This window comes from Filicampus tigris, chromosome 2, assembly GCF_054856515.1.
Source record: "Filicampus tigris isolate MCC_2025a chromosome 2, RoL_Ftig_1.0, whole genome shotgun sequence".
NCBI lineage: Eukaryota > Metazoa > Chordata > Actinopteri > Syngnathiformes > Syngnathidae > Filicampus > Filicampus tigris.
Window position 1 is genome coordinate 18,610,848 of NC_141218.1, and position 15,501 is coordinate 18,626,348.

Consider the following 15,501-nt stretch of genomic DNA (forward strand, 5'->3'; position numbering starts at 1 on the left):
CTCTAAATTGCCCCTAGGTGTGATTGTGAGTGCGGATGTTTGTCTCTGTGTGCCCTGCGATTGGCTGGCAACCAGTTCAGGGTGTCCCCCGCCTACTGCCCAAAGACAGCTGGGATAGGCTCCAGCACGCCCCGCGACCCTTGTGAGGAGAAGCGGTACAGATAATGGATGGATGGATGGAATATGATGACATACATTGAAATACAAAAGAAGTAAGTTGCAATACATTATGATCCATGGCAAATAAACAATCAAGTGTGCATTTACACACATCTGTTTTCTGTAACTGACGATACTACTTTGCATATATTGTTCATTTTTAAAAATTACTTCAACTTGTTGTTTTCAGGGGTCCAGATGATTTCCTCGTTGTGTTTTTTGGGGGCACTTAGCTGTCTAACATGGCTTCCAGGTAAATTAAGATCATTTCATGTGCATAAGTGTCACAAATCTAACCTTGTGGATGTAAAATATGTTCTTCCCTCTTGCAGGCCTGCTGGAGGCCAAATCTTTGCTGAATGCCATCCAGCAGGAAGGTAACATCATCACTTGATCACAAGTGAACCCGTCTTCTTGCTCTTCATCATCCTCTTCCTCACTCTCTGAACAGGGATGGTTCCTGTCGGTGACGTCGGCATCGACCCGCAGAGGGCCAACGACTTCCTGAGCCACTCCAGGCCCAAGAGGAACGTGGACCCGAAATGGTACCAAGGCAACCCGGACTTTCAGGCCTACTACCGCTACTACAGCAGCATCGGACACACCGAGGGGGTAACACACACACACACCGACACTTACATTCACACACAATCAGTGATAATGTTAGAGTTGTTGTACATGCTTACTGTGTTAGCTGCTATGCTAACTGGTCAAGAACAAACCTAGCTATATAATAAAATAAGAAAAAAAAAATACATATATATATAGGGGCTATATATATATATATATATATATATATATATATATATATATATATATATATATATATATATATATATTTATACAGATAATGTATATATATATCCCTTGTCATAGCAATTAGCGTGATGATGTCATTTCGCTGAGTCATGTAGCTCATTTTTTCTCTTCTCTTGAGAGACACAACTTCAGAGCATAATTATTATTATTGAAAATGTGTTTGTTAAAAGTGTTGAGTGACTATGCGTTGTCCGTTCCTCAGCTGTACGAGATCGACAAGTTGAGGATGCTGTACCAGCAGATGAGACAGTTGGAGCACACGTATGGCCCCAATGCCTCGTACTTCCAGAACAAGCTGGGGGTCCCTCAAATCATGTGTGACCCCATTACAGACAAGAAGTGCAAGGTGGTCGCCCCTCCTCCTCCTCCTCCACCCATGAAAGGTGTCCCTATTGCAACCGAGCCGCCCGCCACCGCACCACCTCCCCTCCCCCGTGCCCCCAGCATCTCCCAGGCGGACGTGCTCTACCTGTGCAACAGCAAGGACCCCCTATGCAAGCCCCACATCGTCTACCTGCCCGCCGGCGCCGTGCCCGTCCTCTGCGACCCCCGCTACCACCCCCACTGCGCTCCCCAGAAGGCTCCGCCCGCCCCGGCCCCGGCGCCTCAACAGCCGCCCCCTCCCCCTAAGAATTTTATGCTCGTGAAAAAATCTCCCCTGCCGGCCCCCATCCGCACATTCAAGAACATGGAGTACGACTGCGACCCATACTGGGACCCCGACTGCCTCATCGACCGCCCGCCCAGACCCATCAAGGGACAGGTTATGGGACCCCCACCCCCTCCGCCGCCCCCACCTGTAAAAGCGGAGAAGGAGGAACTTGTAGAGGAGCCTGCACCTCCTCCGCCTCCCATCCTGAAGAAGGGCTTCCCCTTCCCTTACTACTACCCCCACATGCCCTATGACCCCCGCGATGATCTGTATGACCCGGCCCGCTTCCAGTACCCTCAACCCGAAGCACCTGCAGACGAGCCCGAAGACGAGACCCAGTAGTGTCTGCCTTTAAAACCGAATCGGATTCTGGTTGAAAACGTTGCACGTTGTTGATGTTTCAATTTCACTTGATTGATTCGAAAATTTGTAATTTATTTACTACAAACAATGTATCTTTGTTCATTTATCTATGCCAGTGACATATAGTGACAAATGCTGTTCCACTAGATGCCATCAGGTCGAATTAACCTATGAGGTGGTTGCCATTTATACAAAAGAATAACTTTGTGTTCTACTGAACAGGGCCAGATTTCACACTAAGTGCATTTGTGAGTAAACTGAGACAAGTTCATCATCGTTGCAGTAAACTTTTCCTGACTTTGTTTGGTGGTGTGCGGTGGGATCTTCGACAATAAAACGTGCTTTGGCTCAAATAAAGGTTGGAAAACACAGTTTCTGAGGCCATGTATACACACATAGTTAGTTTTTAAAACCTATATATTCCAAGCCACCAGGGGGCAAAAAAAAAAAATCTACCATAGATTCTTGTACAATTCCTGTACAAAACACTACTTTTGTCAAAATGAAGTTCCTCAACTTACTTAACATAGTCTCTTGGCACAGAGATGCCAAAAGATAGCAGCATAGCACTATGTACGTACAGTATGTTTAAATGAAGCTCCCCAACTTGCAACAACAAAGTTTCTTGCCACATTATACCACAAGATGGTGCCAACTGCCAAAAACACTACTACTTTCGTCTAAATATAAATCTCCCCAACTTACTTCAACATAGTTCCTTCCTTGACACGGAAATGCTACAAGATGGCGGCAAAACACTACTTTCATCGATTTGAAGCACCTTAACTTACTTCAACATCGTCCTTAGTACTGAGAGGCAACAAAGTAGCAACAAAGCACTCTGTTTGTCTAAATCAGGGGTGCTCAAGTCCAGTCCTGAGGAGCCCCTATCCAGCCTGTTTTCCCATCTCTCCCTGCCTGCAGCACACCTGATTAAAATGATCCGCTCATCAGTATAAAGCTTTGCACAACCCTGATAACGATTGTGATCATTTGAGCGGATCATTTTAATCAGGTGTGTTGCAGGCAGGGAGAGATGGAAAACAGGCTGGATAGGGTCTCTTCAGAACTTGACTTGAGCACCCCTGGTCTAAATGAAGCTCCAAACTCACTTCACTGTGGATCCGTGGCACTGAGATGCCACAAGATGGTGCCAAAGCACTATGTTTAGCTAAACAAAGCTCATCAGCTTACTTCAATGTAGTTCCTTGGCACCACGATGCGTAAGTTGGCGCCAAAGCACTACTTTTATCGAAATGAAGTTCTCCAACTCACTTCAGTGTATTTTCTTGGCACCGAGATGAAAGATGGTTCCAAATTGCTATGCTGGCCTGATCACAGACACAGTGAAAAGGGGAATTTTCTGCCATGTGGCTCGAGTAAGATTTGGCTCCACTGTGACATAACAGTTGGGGAAATTTAAATAACGCGACACTCACATCGAGTTTCTTCACTATGTAACTAAGTATAAAGATCCACCATTTTTCTCCCCTCACAAGCGACCCGCAGATTAAAAAGGAGGGGGTCCTCGGTTTACAATGGTACAAACTTGTGGCATTTTGAGGTTGCGAAATAATTTGCAGCAGCGTAAGAATATGTCGTTGTCACACAGCACAAAAGCACGCTCAGTTCATGCAGTACTGTATTACTATTTTTCGTTGACTGCCTACATGTGTATTTCAAATATTAAACTACTGGATAAGCGTGAATTAATAATACACTATGGCTCTTTTGTACAAAAAAACATACTTCACATCTAAAGGTTATGGTTGATCTTGAGATTTCACCCTTTTTGTGAGTAGTGTATGAACTCATCATCACTCTGCCAATGTATAAAAAGCCCAATAAGACACAAAGTTCATATGCAACAGTTCTGTAACATCCTATTGTGTCCCCTTCAGAAAAAGCTCACATTTGTTGGCTCTTTAGCACATCTTTAATCAGGAGGCTGAAAAACAAAAATCAGCTGACTTGACTTGCAATGTGACACTTTCATTATTACATCATCAACACGAATTATTAGATTTCTTACTTGTGCGCGTTTTAAACTGCACTTGGTTGGATACTGCGCAAAATCAAATCAGCACACGCGAGGCTATATAATTAGTCATGTTCTATTAAGTTCAAAAGCACAGGTCAGTCGCTCATTTCAAAGGACACAAGCTAAAAAGCTGCATTTTCCCCATCTACGCATACAAATCAGTTTTGTTAAGTCTTCACCATGGCAAGAAATAGATATGAAAATATATAGTTATGTTAATATCTGTGTCCGTGTGGACCTCTAAATTAGGGCTAGGGGCCTTTTTTGGGGGGACTTTTTATAACCGAGATTTCGTTTTGGATCAAAACCTCACATGAGCCTTTGACTGTCTATCCCTGAGTAAAGCATTAAGCAACATGCTATTGTAACTTGTTGCTGGTTGTGTTTTGACTTTGCGCCTTGAACGCCGCATGGGGTCATTAAGTCGAGTTCCGCTATACATTTTAAATGTGGAAAAATTGCTGACCTGTCCACCGGAACATACACACACCCTCTAACCTTCCATGGGGTCGTCAAACCGCAGGAAGACGACTTCAAACAGCAAAAAACAATAAAACCACTGGACTTTTCACAACCTTAAAAAAAAAAAAAAAAAAAAAAAAAAAAAAGAAATGCAACGTTGACGTGTTAGAAAACACGCACGGCCCTTTAAGGAGATCCAGAAGTCGCATGGAAAAACAAACAGTAAATCTTTTATTACATACAGAATGATCAAATTACAATAAAACAAGAGGTAAATAAAATATGTTCATGTCCAGTGGTAAACAAGAGCCTCTGTTTACTGGTGTCGCTAAGTGCTTTGGGCTACACTTGAAGCAGGGATGAAAAGCTGCAGTGGCTTAAGCAGCGACTTGATGCCGACCTCCCAATAAAATAAAACAAAAAAATAGACAAAACAAAAAAAAAAAACTTCCATGTTGGCGCGTCAGAAGAAAAGTCCTCTCATCCTACGGCCGATGCCCTGTCGGTCGTAGAGGACGTTGAACTTGTTGATGAATTGGTTCATGCTATTACACGACTTAGTGATGGTGCCCAAGTAGGCCATGAGGCCCACGTCGTTGCATTGCTGTGGGCAGACGCAAAATGGGTGGGCAGGGTAAGAAAGATACAAGCTGGAATTTGTCGTCACAAGCAAAATAACATGAACAAAAGGGGAGGGTCTTACGTCGTAGAAGTCTGTTTTAAACTTGATGGTGCTGAGGACTGGCAGTCTGTGGCACAGAGCGTTCGCTTCTCGCAGGATTTCGTGGTTGAACGGAACCTCTCCTGATGAATGGGGGGAGGGGGAGGGTTTCAAGCACTTTCAAGATTCATTTTGAAGTATTTTCAGCCAAAAGTAAGGAAATTATTCAAAAAAATAGCACTTTACCAGAGTAAAAAGAAGTGTAAAAAGTTAAATGGTATGCATGTTTAAAAAAATGATAATAAGAAGCCTGAAGAAAGTTGTATTGGGAAAAGGCACAAAAACAACAAAATGAATGTATCCTTAAATATCACCTCTAAAACCTATAAAATTAGCACTCACAAACTAATTGTCACACAAATGAGTTTAATTAAAATAATGAAATAAAATTCTGCCTAGCAACAAGTGATGATACAAAAGTTTGACATGACCACAAATGACTAAGTGAGTTCATTGATATACAATATGTATATCAATATAATATGATATAGAATATCATTTAAGTATACAGTGAACCCCCACTGTTCACAGGGGATAGGTACAAGGCCCTGCAGCGATGAGTGAAAATCTGTGAAAAATTGACTCTCCCCTAAATTTTATATTAGGATTTGAAATTGCGTATAAATGTCAGAAGATAGCAGCAAAACACTTAAAATGAAGAGGATCATAAAGCACCAACACCATGTGAACACTTGTTACATAAATGACTGTATACAGTTGATTAATTATACTTGTCAACAGCAAATTTTAATCAGAGGTGGCTTTATATATCCCTAAAGACCGATTAAAAAAAAAAGTACTTATTTTCTAACACATCAGGTTTTTGAGATATTTTATTTTTTTTGTTTTTAAGTTTGACCTTTAAAAGCTTGTGCAATACGATTTTTACCGTGCATTGTAATTTATAGCAATGACGTTTCAGAAAATAATTCCATCTGCTGCTGATCCTAACTCTTAATTCATAAATTTGACTAAATATTTTACATATTATATTATTATTATTATGAAAACCTGATGTGCGAAAAAACTAAGGAAGATTCTCTGAATCAACGCAAAAAAAACCCAAATTCATCTAGAAAAGTTAACTTGCATCTCAGATTAAAAAAAAAAAAAAAGGGGACCAGTGTTATTTGATGTAAACAAAACACCGTAACATGAGGTTAATCAACTGTATTAGCTAGCATGCTAGCCTAAACACACTAACACAATCACGCAGGGGCTAAAAAAACTACATCTTTGTAGATTTAAAACAACCACATAGGCTACGCTATCTTAATGCCAAATAGCATCTACGTTGCTTTGCTTCAATAATTAATAAACAAACTGAGCACAAACAACATGGCAACATAATATTAATGCCATACTGATGAACTGAGAGAGGAATTGAAATGACTCAGGACTCAATGAAGCATCATTATGAATCGCCACTTGTGTTCTAGACTGCAATATAATTGCTGCGACATCAAACAAAAGTTGTAATGGACTTTGAGGAGGCCAGTGAGGGGCCTCTGCTTAATGACGTGCCACAAAAGGAAGTGTCTCATTTAAAAGCAGAAAGAAAGAACAAGCCAGACATTCTTTGGCTGCTAACTAACATGGGCATCTCACCCGTTTCCACCGCTTTGACGTACTCCAGGATGATCTTGACACGACTGTGCAGCATCTTGATGGCACTGTGCTGGGCGATGAGGTGCTCAGCCACTGAGGCGGGAAGTGGATTTCAGAAGCGGATTTTACGCACGTTTTGACTCGCTGCGACTGTTACCTGTGGAGTTCTCGCCCGTGCCGGTGGCAGTCATGCGGGCGACATGGTCCACGCCGATCCTCTCGGCCTCCTCCGTTGCTAGAGTGTAGTTCAACTCGGCGAACAACATGGTGGCCTGTGATAATGCGAGGGGAGGGGGGGGAAAAAAATGAGTGGAAAAAAAAACAAAATCCATGCTGAGGGGTCCAATTTATAAGCTTATTTGAGAGGAAGGGTACCTCGCCACTGATGATATCAATCACTGATTCAAAAACGCTCACAGGTAGCTGAGGAAGAAAACAAAGACAAAATGGATGGATGAGTTGGCATAATTTTAGCGGCATCGGCCCCAAAGTCAGCACTGGTCGGGCTCTACTCAAAACGCAGATTGGCTAACAGTTACTTGGTTAACCTGAGGCAACAACAGACAACTACAATCTCAATTGCTGACGCACACGTCACTCACCAGGCCAGGCCCTGCCTTTTATAACCACGCACACTCAAAGTCATGGATACAACAGTGAAAAATGTGAGGATAGCGACCCCAAGTAGACAAAAATAATACATGCACTAAAAGATACATAGGAAGAGGACTTTGAAAAAAATGCATTTTAGTTTGCAGTTGCAATATTGCAGGGAAAAAAATAACTAAATCATAATTAGATCATTTTTCAAAATCGTTCTGGCCTACATCTGACATACAGGAACTATTTAACTTTGCTATTCAGACACACAACCAATGAATGGTCCTGGCAAATAAACTTGAAATAATCAATAAATAAGACTCATTGCCTGGCCCTAGTTGCCACATACACCGCTGCTCTCATTCAGCCTCATTGGCTGATGTTGTCAATAGGCACATAAACTTCTATTTCCGTTATTTTCCTTTGGTAAAAAAACATTTAAAAAATAAAACTACATTGAAAACCCAACAATTATCAGAATCGGCGGCCAAAAGCAACTCACATCAGTGTGTTTGGTCATCGGGTTAAGCTTGAGGAAGAGCGGACTCTCGATGATCTCGCACACCTGGCAGACGAGGAAACGACAGTCGAGGTCACAACATTTAAAGTGTGACGGAGGATCATTGCTTCATTCAAAGCGTTCCCACCTGCTTGTGAATGTGAATGTCGGACGCGTCGGGAGGGCCGCCTGTGGTGTACCAACCCAAGAACTCCATGTCTTTGAATACCTGCTTGACTGTGACATGAAACCACGACACACGCAATATGACACTTCAATAACAACGGGTGGGTGAACTACACGTTAATTTCCTACTGGAACAAAACCACCTAATAAGATTATTAAAAAAACATTACCATACAACTAACATGTTTGTGCAAAATTCCCAAACTCTTACAGAGCATGAAAGTGTTTCACCTGTGCATTTATACTTTTTTTTTAAGTCGGCAGAGCACTCAGACAATCCGACGCAACCGCGAAACCTAACACAACTCACACTGCTCCTCCTTAGTGTAGTAGTACTCCTTGTCAATGTGCACTTTGTCATCCGTCGTGTGCGAGAGAAGCTCGAAGGAGTTCATCACCTCGATGTTTCGGCCCTCCTGCTTCCCGATGAGGGCGCCGATCACTGAGGAAAGAAAAATAATTAGCAAGACAACAACAAGAGACATGCCTGGTACACAATAAGCAGCCTCTGCGGTGGAAGGCAGACCTTGCATGGGTCGTCCCTCCTGTGAGCGGATGCGTATCCAATGGTCTGATATGTTGAGGATAACCAGAGGGTGCAAGGCCACTGAGACGCTGCCAGTCATCCCGGAGGCCATAACACTGGGACTGGCTATACATGTAAAGAGACAAGTTAAACATCCACCAGTTCATTTCTCAACAGGAGCCCCACAAGGTACACATTTTGGTCACAGAATTTGCATGTTCTATAGCATCTACAGAAGAACAACATTACTTAATAGTTGCACGGGATTTGAGGAAATGTTACTAACTTTAAATTATTACCTATAGCTGCGCAATGACACTGATTGAACAGATTAAACATCATGGGAATCTCGCCTCAAACTAGTTCATGTGTTGACAGCTTTACAGCACAGCCGCCTGTGTCAGCAAACTCGCACCAGGAGCGCTAACCCCACGTTTTCGTAACAGGAGAGAGACAACTATACGTTTAAGAATTGAGCGCAACAATATGCGTGCATAATCGTATCGCAGTGGGGGCAAAAGTAATTGACTAAGTGCTAAAAGACTCGCCTGCCCCGTCCACTTCCATTCCACCGCCGTTGCTGGTCGCCATCTTGTCCGGTGAACGGCGCATGCGCGATGAGAGACGTTAAGGAAGATAGCGAGCATGACAGTGAGGTTTGAAAAATATATACAATGTTCTTATGATTATATATTATATTGTTATATTATTTTTCAACACATTTTTGTTCCAAAAATTTGAAGGCGTTTTCTTTTTTAAAATGATAAGTATAATTGTATCATATAATTTAAATAACATTTTAAAATTAACTAATTTAGACCGGCCGTGTCAAACGGTCATGTTTCCGGCGGAGTATTCATCAGGGAGCACCTAGTGTGCTTCAAAATATTTAGCCCGTGCTCAAAAAAAGAAAAAGGTGTCAACAGTTTTGTTTACATAATGGATGGATTTCCTACGTGTAACCTCGACTATCTTCCAGAAAACATTTTAATTGACGTGCTGTCGTATTTGAGCGTGCGCGAGCTCGTCAGAGCTGGGAGGTGAGAGCGAGTTGAGACTGAGTCTCCAAAAATAAATCCTGCCCGTTGTCATCATGTGTGTAACATTTATCCGTGGCTCTTGTACACGATTTAAAGCTGTGTGTGGTGTTGAAATGTTCTTCCAGGGTGTGTAAGAGATGGAGACGCCTTGTAAAGGATCAAAAACTGTGGAGACTTGTCGACTTGACTGCGTGGAAAGGGGTAAGAAAACTGGAGCAATAGATCTTCGCCTCTATCTCTTAAGTTTGGGTGTGTTAATTGAATCTGAAAATAATTCAGCATTTGTTTGTTAGGATTTGTGTACTTAAGCTAATCTAAAATGAAAATCAGAGTGTATTTTCTAAACTTTAGTACTTCATCTTGTACAATTCTTTAATGGTTGTGCCTGAGCAAATATTGACTGTTGTTGCCACTTTTGGCTTGCCCCCAATATGTACAATAGAGGTAAACAAAAATATACAAATCCCTGTTGAAATGCTATGTTTTTGTGATATAAAAAAATAAGCTAAGTTCAATAATTTAAAAACTTTTTAACACCTTGAATGTGAACCAAAACATGTTCAAGCCGTGGTCCACAGGTATCAGTCTTGAGAAGCGTACAAAAGAATTGGCAAGGCATTGAATATACGTAGGAACACAGTGAAGACCGTTATCATCAAGTGGAGAAGATATGGCACTAGAGTCACTTTACCAAAACCGAATCTCCCTTCAGCATTGATGAAAAGATGGGAAGAAGCAAAATTGAAGGAAATCTTGGTTATTGAGTACATCTTCTCATCCTCTTCTTAATGTAAAGGCTATGTGGTAGAGTGACAAGATTAATTTTGTTATTTCTTTAAATAAAGAAAAACATCCAAACCTGTAATGGTCCAATGAAACCACTGTTGAACATTTTTGGTTCGCTGCATACAAAATGCTGTACATGGAGCAAAAATCATTCATACAACAAAGACAGTCAAAACAATGAATAGAAAATTTTAAAAAAGCACAAAATAATAAAACAAAACAGAGTCTCATGCTAAGTCAAAAGCCAAAGAATAAAAATGTGTTTTACGACGAGTTTAAAATATGGGCAGACAGAGAACGTTTAGCGGGATGTCAATTCCATCAATATTTTATTTGGGGTAAACAGGGAAAACCAATGAATATGAACTTGAATGTGATTGGTTAATTCTGAACCAAGGTTATTATAGTTAACGAAAAGACCATAACCCGAAAAAAAAAAAAAAACGAAACATTTTCGTGAACTAAATAAAATGAGACTTTAAAAAAGAATGAACATAAACTGAAAACTACCTTTTACGCTTGTAAAGCTAACTAATTACAGCAAAAATGTTCTTTGTCTTTGTCAATTAATGTCACATATAATTTCGCGGTTTATTTTAAATGTATTTATTTTGGTATTACTGTACAACTGTAGAGAAGAAAGAAGGCTGAACTGGAATCGTAGTTTTTTTAATTATATTACACAATATTTAGTGACTTTTTTATAGTGCACTCCACAAATATTCCATCTGTAAAAAACAAAAACAAAAAAACTGTTAAAAACTAAAGTAAAAAGAAGCCTTTTTGGAAATAATAACTAATAAAAACTCTAAAAAACAGTTACATCTGATTTAAGAAAAACAAAAGTCAAAACAAAATTAAACTAACGATAATGAGAAATCCAAACTATTATAACCATGTTCTGAACACAGCCACATCCCCATCTATACACTCTCCTCAAAGATTTTTATTTTTTTTTCATTTGATCAGTACAGGTTATGTAGGTCATGGTGGAAAAGTGTTGAAATGACTTATCTTGGTCTCATTTATTGAAGATCAAAAAAATCTGACATTTGAACAAGGGTGTGTAGACTTTCAATATCTGCGCTATGTCTCTCTTTTTCTTTCTTTCACTCTCACGCTCTCCTTAATAAGATGACATCCCGTATCCTGTGGGTCCTTCTGCGCCAGTATCTCGGTTGTGGACTACGGTACTTACGACTTCGTGGTTTGCTCCTCTCCGTCCGAGGCGGCACGTTCCTCTCTGAGGCTTGGCTCAAAGCTTTGTCCACCAAGTGCCCTCGCTTGAGCAAGCTCTATCTTCTTCACGCGGACTTGAGAAGCCTCCCTAGTTGCCAGCTCCTGCCGCCATCCTTAAAGGTGCTGGAGCTGCAAGGCTGTGAGCTGCCGCAGGGCTTCTTCAACCAGGACCGTGCTGCTTCATCTCAAGAGAATGCGCAGGCCACATCCGGCGTTAAACAGAAAGGAACAAGACACAGTCTGCCATCGGGGATTTCTATTGAATGTTTGATCCTCAACAATGTTCCCTCTTTTAAGGACCAACACCTACAGAGTCTGTCATCATGGGAGAGGCTCAGTCGACTGGAGTTGTGCGACACGTTTCGCGTGACGGCAAACGGACTCCGAGGCTGTGCCGCCAAAGAAGGAGTGTACGGCTTGGAAGGTCTATTCCGCCTTAAGTGTCTGGAAATGAGCATCACCTCGCGGCAGGGCAACCATCGGCCAATGGCCTCCTTAGGTTTGGAAACGGGATGGCTCGGACTAGAGGAGCTGAGCCTCGGCGGCAAGGAGGTGGCGCAAGGGTTCCCCTATGCCAGCCGTCTGAAGGACCTGAAGCGCCTCTACCTGAAGGCCTGCACTCTCGACGAGTTGCAGGTGGTGCACAACTGCAAAATGCTGCGCGGGCTCCCCGGCTTCCTCAGACTGGAGTTTTTGGACGTGGTTTTCCAGCCGCGCCGCTGCTCACCTGAGGGGGCGGGTGGCGACCAGGGGGAGCAGGAGGGCGAGGAGGAGGCCGCGGACGGTGCTAACGGCGACAACGAAAACAAACCGGACAAACTGATCCGAAATCTGCGTCGCTTGCTGGCTGTCATGCTGCCGTGCTGCACACTGACCTTTAACAATTGCTCCGTTCAACTCAACTCAAATCTCGGCTCAAATTTATTTATATAGTGCTTTCACAACAGCCGCAGCTCTTGCAAAATCCCTGTACGCAAAGCAATTATGATAATGCATTCATAGATAACCAAACACAAAGTACACCATAGCTCCCTTCACATTGGCACTTCGCATACAGGAGGCTCCTTATTTATTTATTTTATTCCCTCTTGTTGCACGTTTTTTGAAGCTATTAGGTGAAAGGAGGCTGTATTAAAACCAGTATGAGGGCACCGGGATCATAAATGTTGTCATCACAGTGTGATGTCATTTACGTTTCAAGCTGCGTTGAAATTTTAATTGAAACCAGCAACTGTAGTTTTCTAACAGCCGATGGTTCGGCCGTAGGCGAGTAGCACACACAGAAAAATAGGTAGAATTCTCCTGTCCTGTATCGTCATATCTCGGTTTTAGTTTTTTGCGTCGACTCTCTTTTGGTTCCACGTTGGGGTAGAAGCTCTTGCGGTACAGCTGCTTGCAGCCGTAACGTCGTAGTCAAACAGCGCTGACATTCTCTTGGCTGTTGCTACACATGTAAGTGCAAAACAAACATTTGTCCAATGAATGTCATGGCCCAAAAACACTATGCAGTCCGCAACGGGTTGACACAATGCACAATGAAATTAAAGAGAAAAGTTAGCTTTTATAACTGGGTTGCCAAATATGCCAACGTCATATTTGATTATCATCTCGCCCGGATCAAAGTTGTTCATCGGAGAGCGGATTAAGCGAAGCATCCAATTTGACAAATGAATCATAGCACCGCTTCATTTTACCGCAATTTCGTGAGAGTAGAATGAAAAAGATGTAAATCGTTTTTGTAGTGCTGGGTAAATTGAATGGCCTTTGTGCTGCTCTTTCTTGTGTGGTCAGCTTGGTCACTTGGAGGCAGTATAAGATGCATAACGGCGTTACCGTTACTTGACAAAGGCACTAATGAATGTCAAGAATTTATTTTAAGTGCAAGAATGACTTATATGCTTGTGGTCTTTTGGGGTTTTGACTGTCAGAACTTCACATTTGTATATAGAGTTTGAGTCCTTTAAAACACACATGCAGGTGTTTCTTCTTTTATTTCATCGTCTACATTCATTTTCGTCTCAATATATTTCTCACATTCGATGACAGTTTTAACTTCTAAAATGCGGTGTAGATTAGCTCTATTTGGAGTGCACAAGTTCTGTTCTTTTAAAGAGCTTTGACATACTACATAAATCCTCTGTTTGCATACTTCAGAAGTCCACAAAGCCATCATGAAAGCTAGATATCTATCAGGTTTGCCAAATGAAATTCATTTCAATGTCTGAACCCCGAAGGCAAAAACAATCTATTTTTTCCCATACAAAGCAACACAAAAATACCGTACTGTATTAAAAAAAAGTAACATGCCATGTTTTTGTTCCCTGCCTTAAATAAAAGTGCAATTTGATGTGAACTTTTTCAGGCATTGGTATCAGTGAAATTATTGGGGGGAAAAATTATTTGACACAGTGTCAGAGTCAATGGGTTAAATTATATTAATGATACTTTCCCTGAGCTGTCACCTTATTGTATTAGAGAGGTTTGTCAGTCCCAGTGATCCCAGGAGCTAAGTTGTCTGGTGGCAGAGTCACCCATGGCAAACAGGTCTGAGGTGAGGGACTAGACAGAGCACGGTTCAAAGACCCCTTATGATGACTACAAATTTTGGACGGTGTTTTCCCTTGTCCGGGACGAGGGTCACCGGGGCCCCTCTTTGGAGCCAGGCCCAGTTTACTGTAGACGGGGTGAGAGGCTCGATCATCTGGCGGGTCCCAGAGTAGAGCCACTGCTGCTCTACACTGAGATGAGCCAGATGAAGTGCCTCAGGCATCTGTTCAGGATACCTCCTGGACTCCTCCATGGTGACCTTTTCCAGGCCAGTCTCACCGGGAGGCGATGACCCAGGACATGCCGACAAGACTCTGGCGGAATGCCTCGGATCCCTCCGGAAGAGCTGGGCGAAGTGGCTGGGGAGAGGGAAGACTGGGTTTCCCTGTTGAAGCTGCTCGCCCCGTAACCTGGCCCTGGAAAAGTGGGAGAAAATGGATGGATGGATTTGTAGACTTTTTTGGGGGGGGTGATAAAACCTTTCTTTAACATGTTAAAGCCCAAGAAAAATACCAAGCACTTTTTTTTACATAAATGTGTCAATGCCAAACTCCGTTTAAAATTACACTCAGGCAGGTCAATGTTGATTTAGGGCAGTGCTTCTCAATTATTTTTTGCAAAGCCACCCCTAGGAAAGAGAAAATATTTTGCGCCCCCGCCCCCTTCACTCACCGCGCTGACTATAAATAAATTCATTATCTATACCTAAATTGTATCTTTTTAATAATAACAAAAGAAAATAGCAATATAACCAACTTTGAACAAATATTAACTTTATTTTGCCGCACAGAAACCCTGTTATGGTCTAAAAAAGAAAAAAAAAACTTAAAAGTGCGTGAAATATAAAAAAAATATATATATATGTCAATCCTTATTTAAACTTGAAACATTTTTGACCAACTGAATCATTTAATGCTGAGAAAAATAATTAAATCAACTAATAATATTTAACCTAAATTGATCTGGAAAATTAACATAGGAGCACCAATATATTTAATATTGTAGTCTGAAGAAAAAGGTATAAAACATTGTGCGCTGATTTCTTTCTCAATCACATTCATGAAGTAATCATTCATGGCTACAATGAGCACATTTTGCGGAGCACAGCTTTTCAAAACGGGGTTACTAAGTAAACATACCGGCCTTTTCCCCGTCTCCCACCCCCAAGTGGGGCGAGCCCCACTATTTGAGAAGCACTTTAGGCAATCATACCTTCACCTAGAGACTGACAAGATGCTCTTCAATTTTTCGGG

At 41.8% G+C, this 15,501-nt stretch overlaps 3 protein-coding genes across 3 annotated transcripts; 2 read left to right on the forward strand and 1 right to left on the reverse strand.

Moving 5' to 3' along the window:
- The first annotated feature begins 355 nt into the window (after nucleotides 1-355).
- Nucleotides 356-2,247, forward strand: and4 (actinodin4). The gene is made up of 4 exons (XM_086023598.1): nucleotides 356-412; nucleotides 492-536; nucleotides 611-771; nucleotides 1,181-2,247. Exons 1-4 carry the CDS (start codon nucleotides 358-360, stop codon nucleotides 1,970-1,972), a joined length of 1,053 nt encoding a protein of 350 aa, XP_085879724.1. The 5' UTR covers nucleotides 356-357; the 3' UTR covers nucleotides 1,973-2,247.
- A 2,459-nt stretch (nucleotides 2,248-4,706) lies between these two features.
- Nucleotides 4,707-9,278, reverse strand: cops6 (COP9 signalosome subunit 6). The gene is made up of 10 exons (XM_086023176.1): nucleotides 9,185-9,278; nucleotides 8,637-8,762; nucleotides 8,421-8,552; nucleotides 8,073-8,161; nucleotides 7,928-7,990; nucleotides 7,201-7,248; nucleotides 6,983-7,097; nucleotides 6,826-6,918; nucleotides 5,200-5,300; nucleotides 4,707-5,100 (listed from the first exon to the last, which is right to left on the reverse strand). The coding sequence occupies exons 1-10, from the start codon at nucleotides 9,246-9,248 to the stop codon at nucleotides 4,960-4,962; spliced, it is 972 nt and encodes a 323-aa protein (XP_085879302.1). The 5' UTR covers nucleotides 9,249-9,278; the 3' UTR covers nucleotides 4,707-4,959.
- A 182-nt stretch (nucleotides 9,279-9,460) lies between these two features.
- Nucleotides 9,461-14,054, forward strand: LOC147151680 (F-box/LRR-repeat protein 12). The gene is made up of 3 exons (XM_086023150.1): nucleotides 9,461-9,676; nucleotides 9,802-9,877; nucleotides 11,597-14,054. The coding sequence occupies exons 1-3, from the start codon at nucleotides 9,576-9,578 to the stop codon at nucleotides 12,632-12,634; spliced, it is 1,215 nt and encodes a 404-aa protein (XP_085879276.1). The 5' UTR covers nucleotides 9,461-9,575; the 3' UTR covers nucleotides 12,635-14,054.
- The last annotated feature ends 1,447 nt before the right edge of the window (nucleotides 14,055-15,501 follow it).

Coding starts and splice junctions, on each gene's coding strand:
- and4 (XM_086023598.1), top strand. CDS start 358: ATGATTTCCTCGTTGTGTTTTTTGGGGGCACTTAGCTGTCTAACATGG. Junction 537..610: donor GAATGCCATCCAGCAGGAAG/GTAACATCATCA, acceptor CTCTCTGAACAG/GGATGGTTCCTGTCGGTGAC. Junction 772..1,180: donor GCATCGGACACACCGAGGGG/GTAACACACACA, acceptor TCCGTTCCTCAG/CTGTACGAGATCGACAAGTT.
- cops6 (XM_086023176.1), bottom strand. CDS start 9,248: ATGCGCCGTTCACCGGACAAGATGGCGACCAGCAACGGCGGTGGAATG. Junction 8,162..8,420: donor CTACACTAAGGAGGAGCAGT/GTGAGTTGTGTT, acceptor TTCATGTCACAG/TCAAGCAGGTATTCAAAGAC. Junction 5,301..6,825: donor CGTCAAAGCGGTGGAAACGG/GTGAGATGCCCA, acceptor CCCATTCATCAG/GAGAGGTTCCGTTCAACCAC.
- LOC147151680 (XM_086023150.1), top strand. CDS start 9,576: ATGGATGGATTTCCTACGTGTAACCTCGACTATCTTCCAGAAAACATT. Junction 9,677..9,801: donor GAGCTCGTCAGAGCTGGGAG/GTGAGAGCGAGT, acceptor ATGTTCTTCCAG/GGTGTGTAAGAGATGGAGAC. Junction 9,878..11,596: donor ACTTGACTGCGTGGAAAGGG/GTAAGAAAACTG, acceptor CTCCTTAATAAG/ATGACATCCCGTATCCTGTG.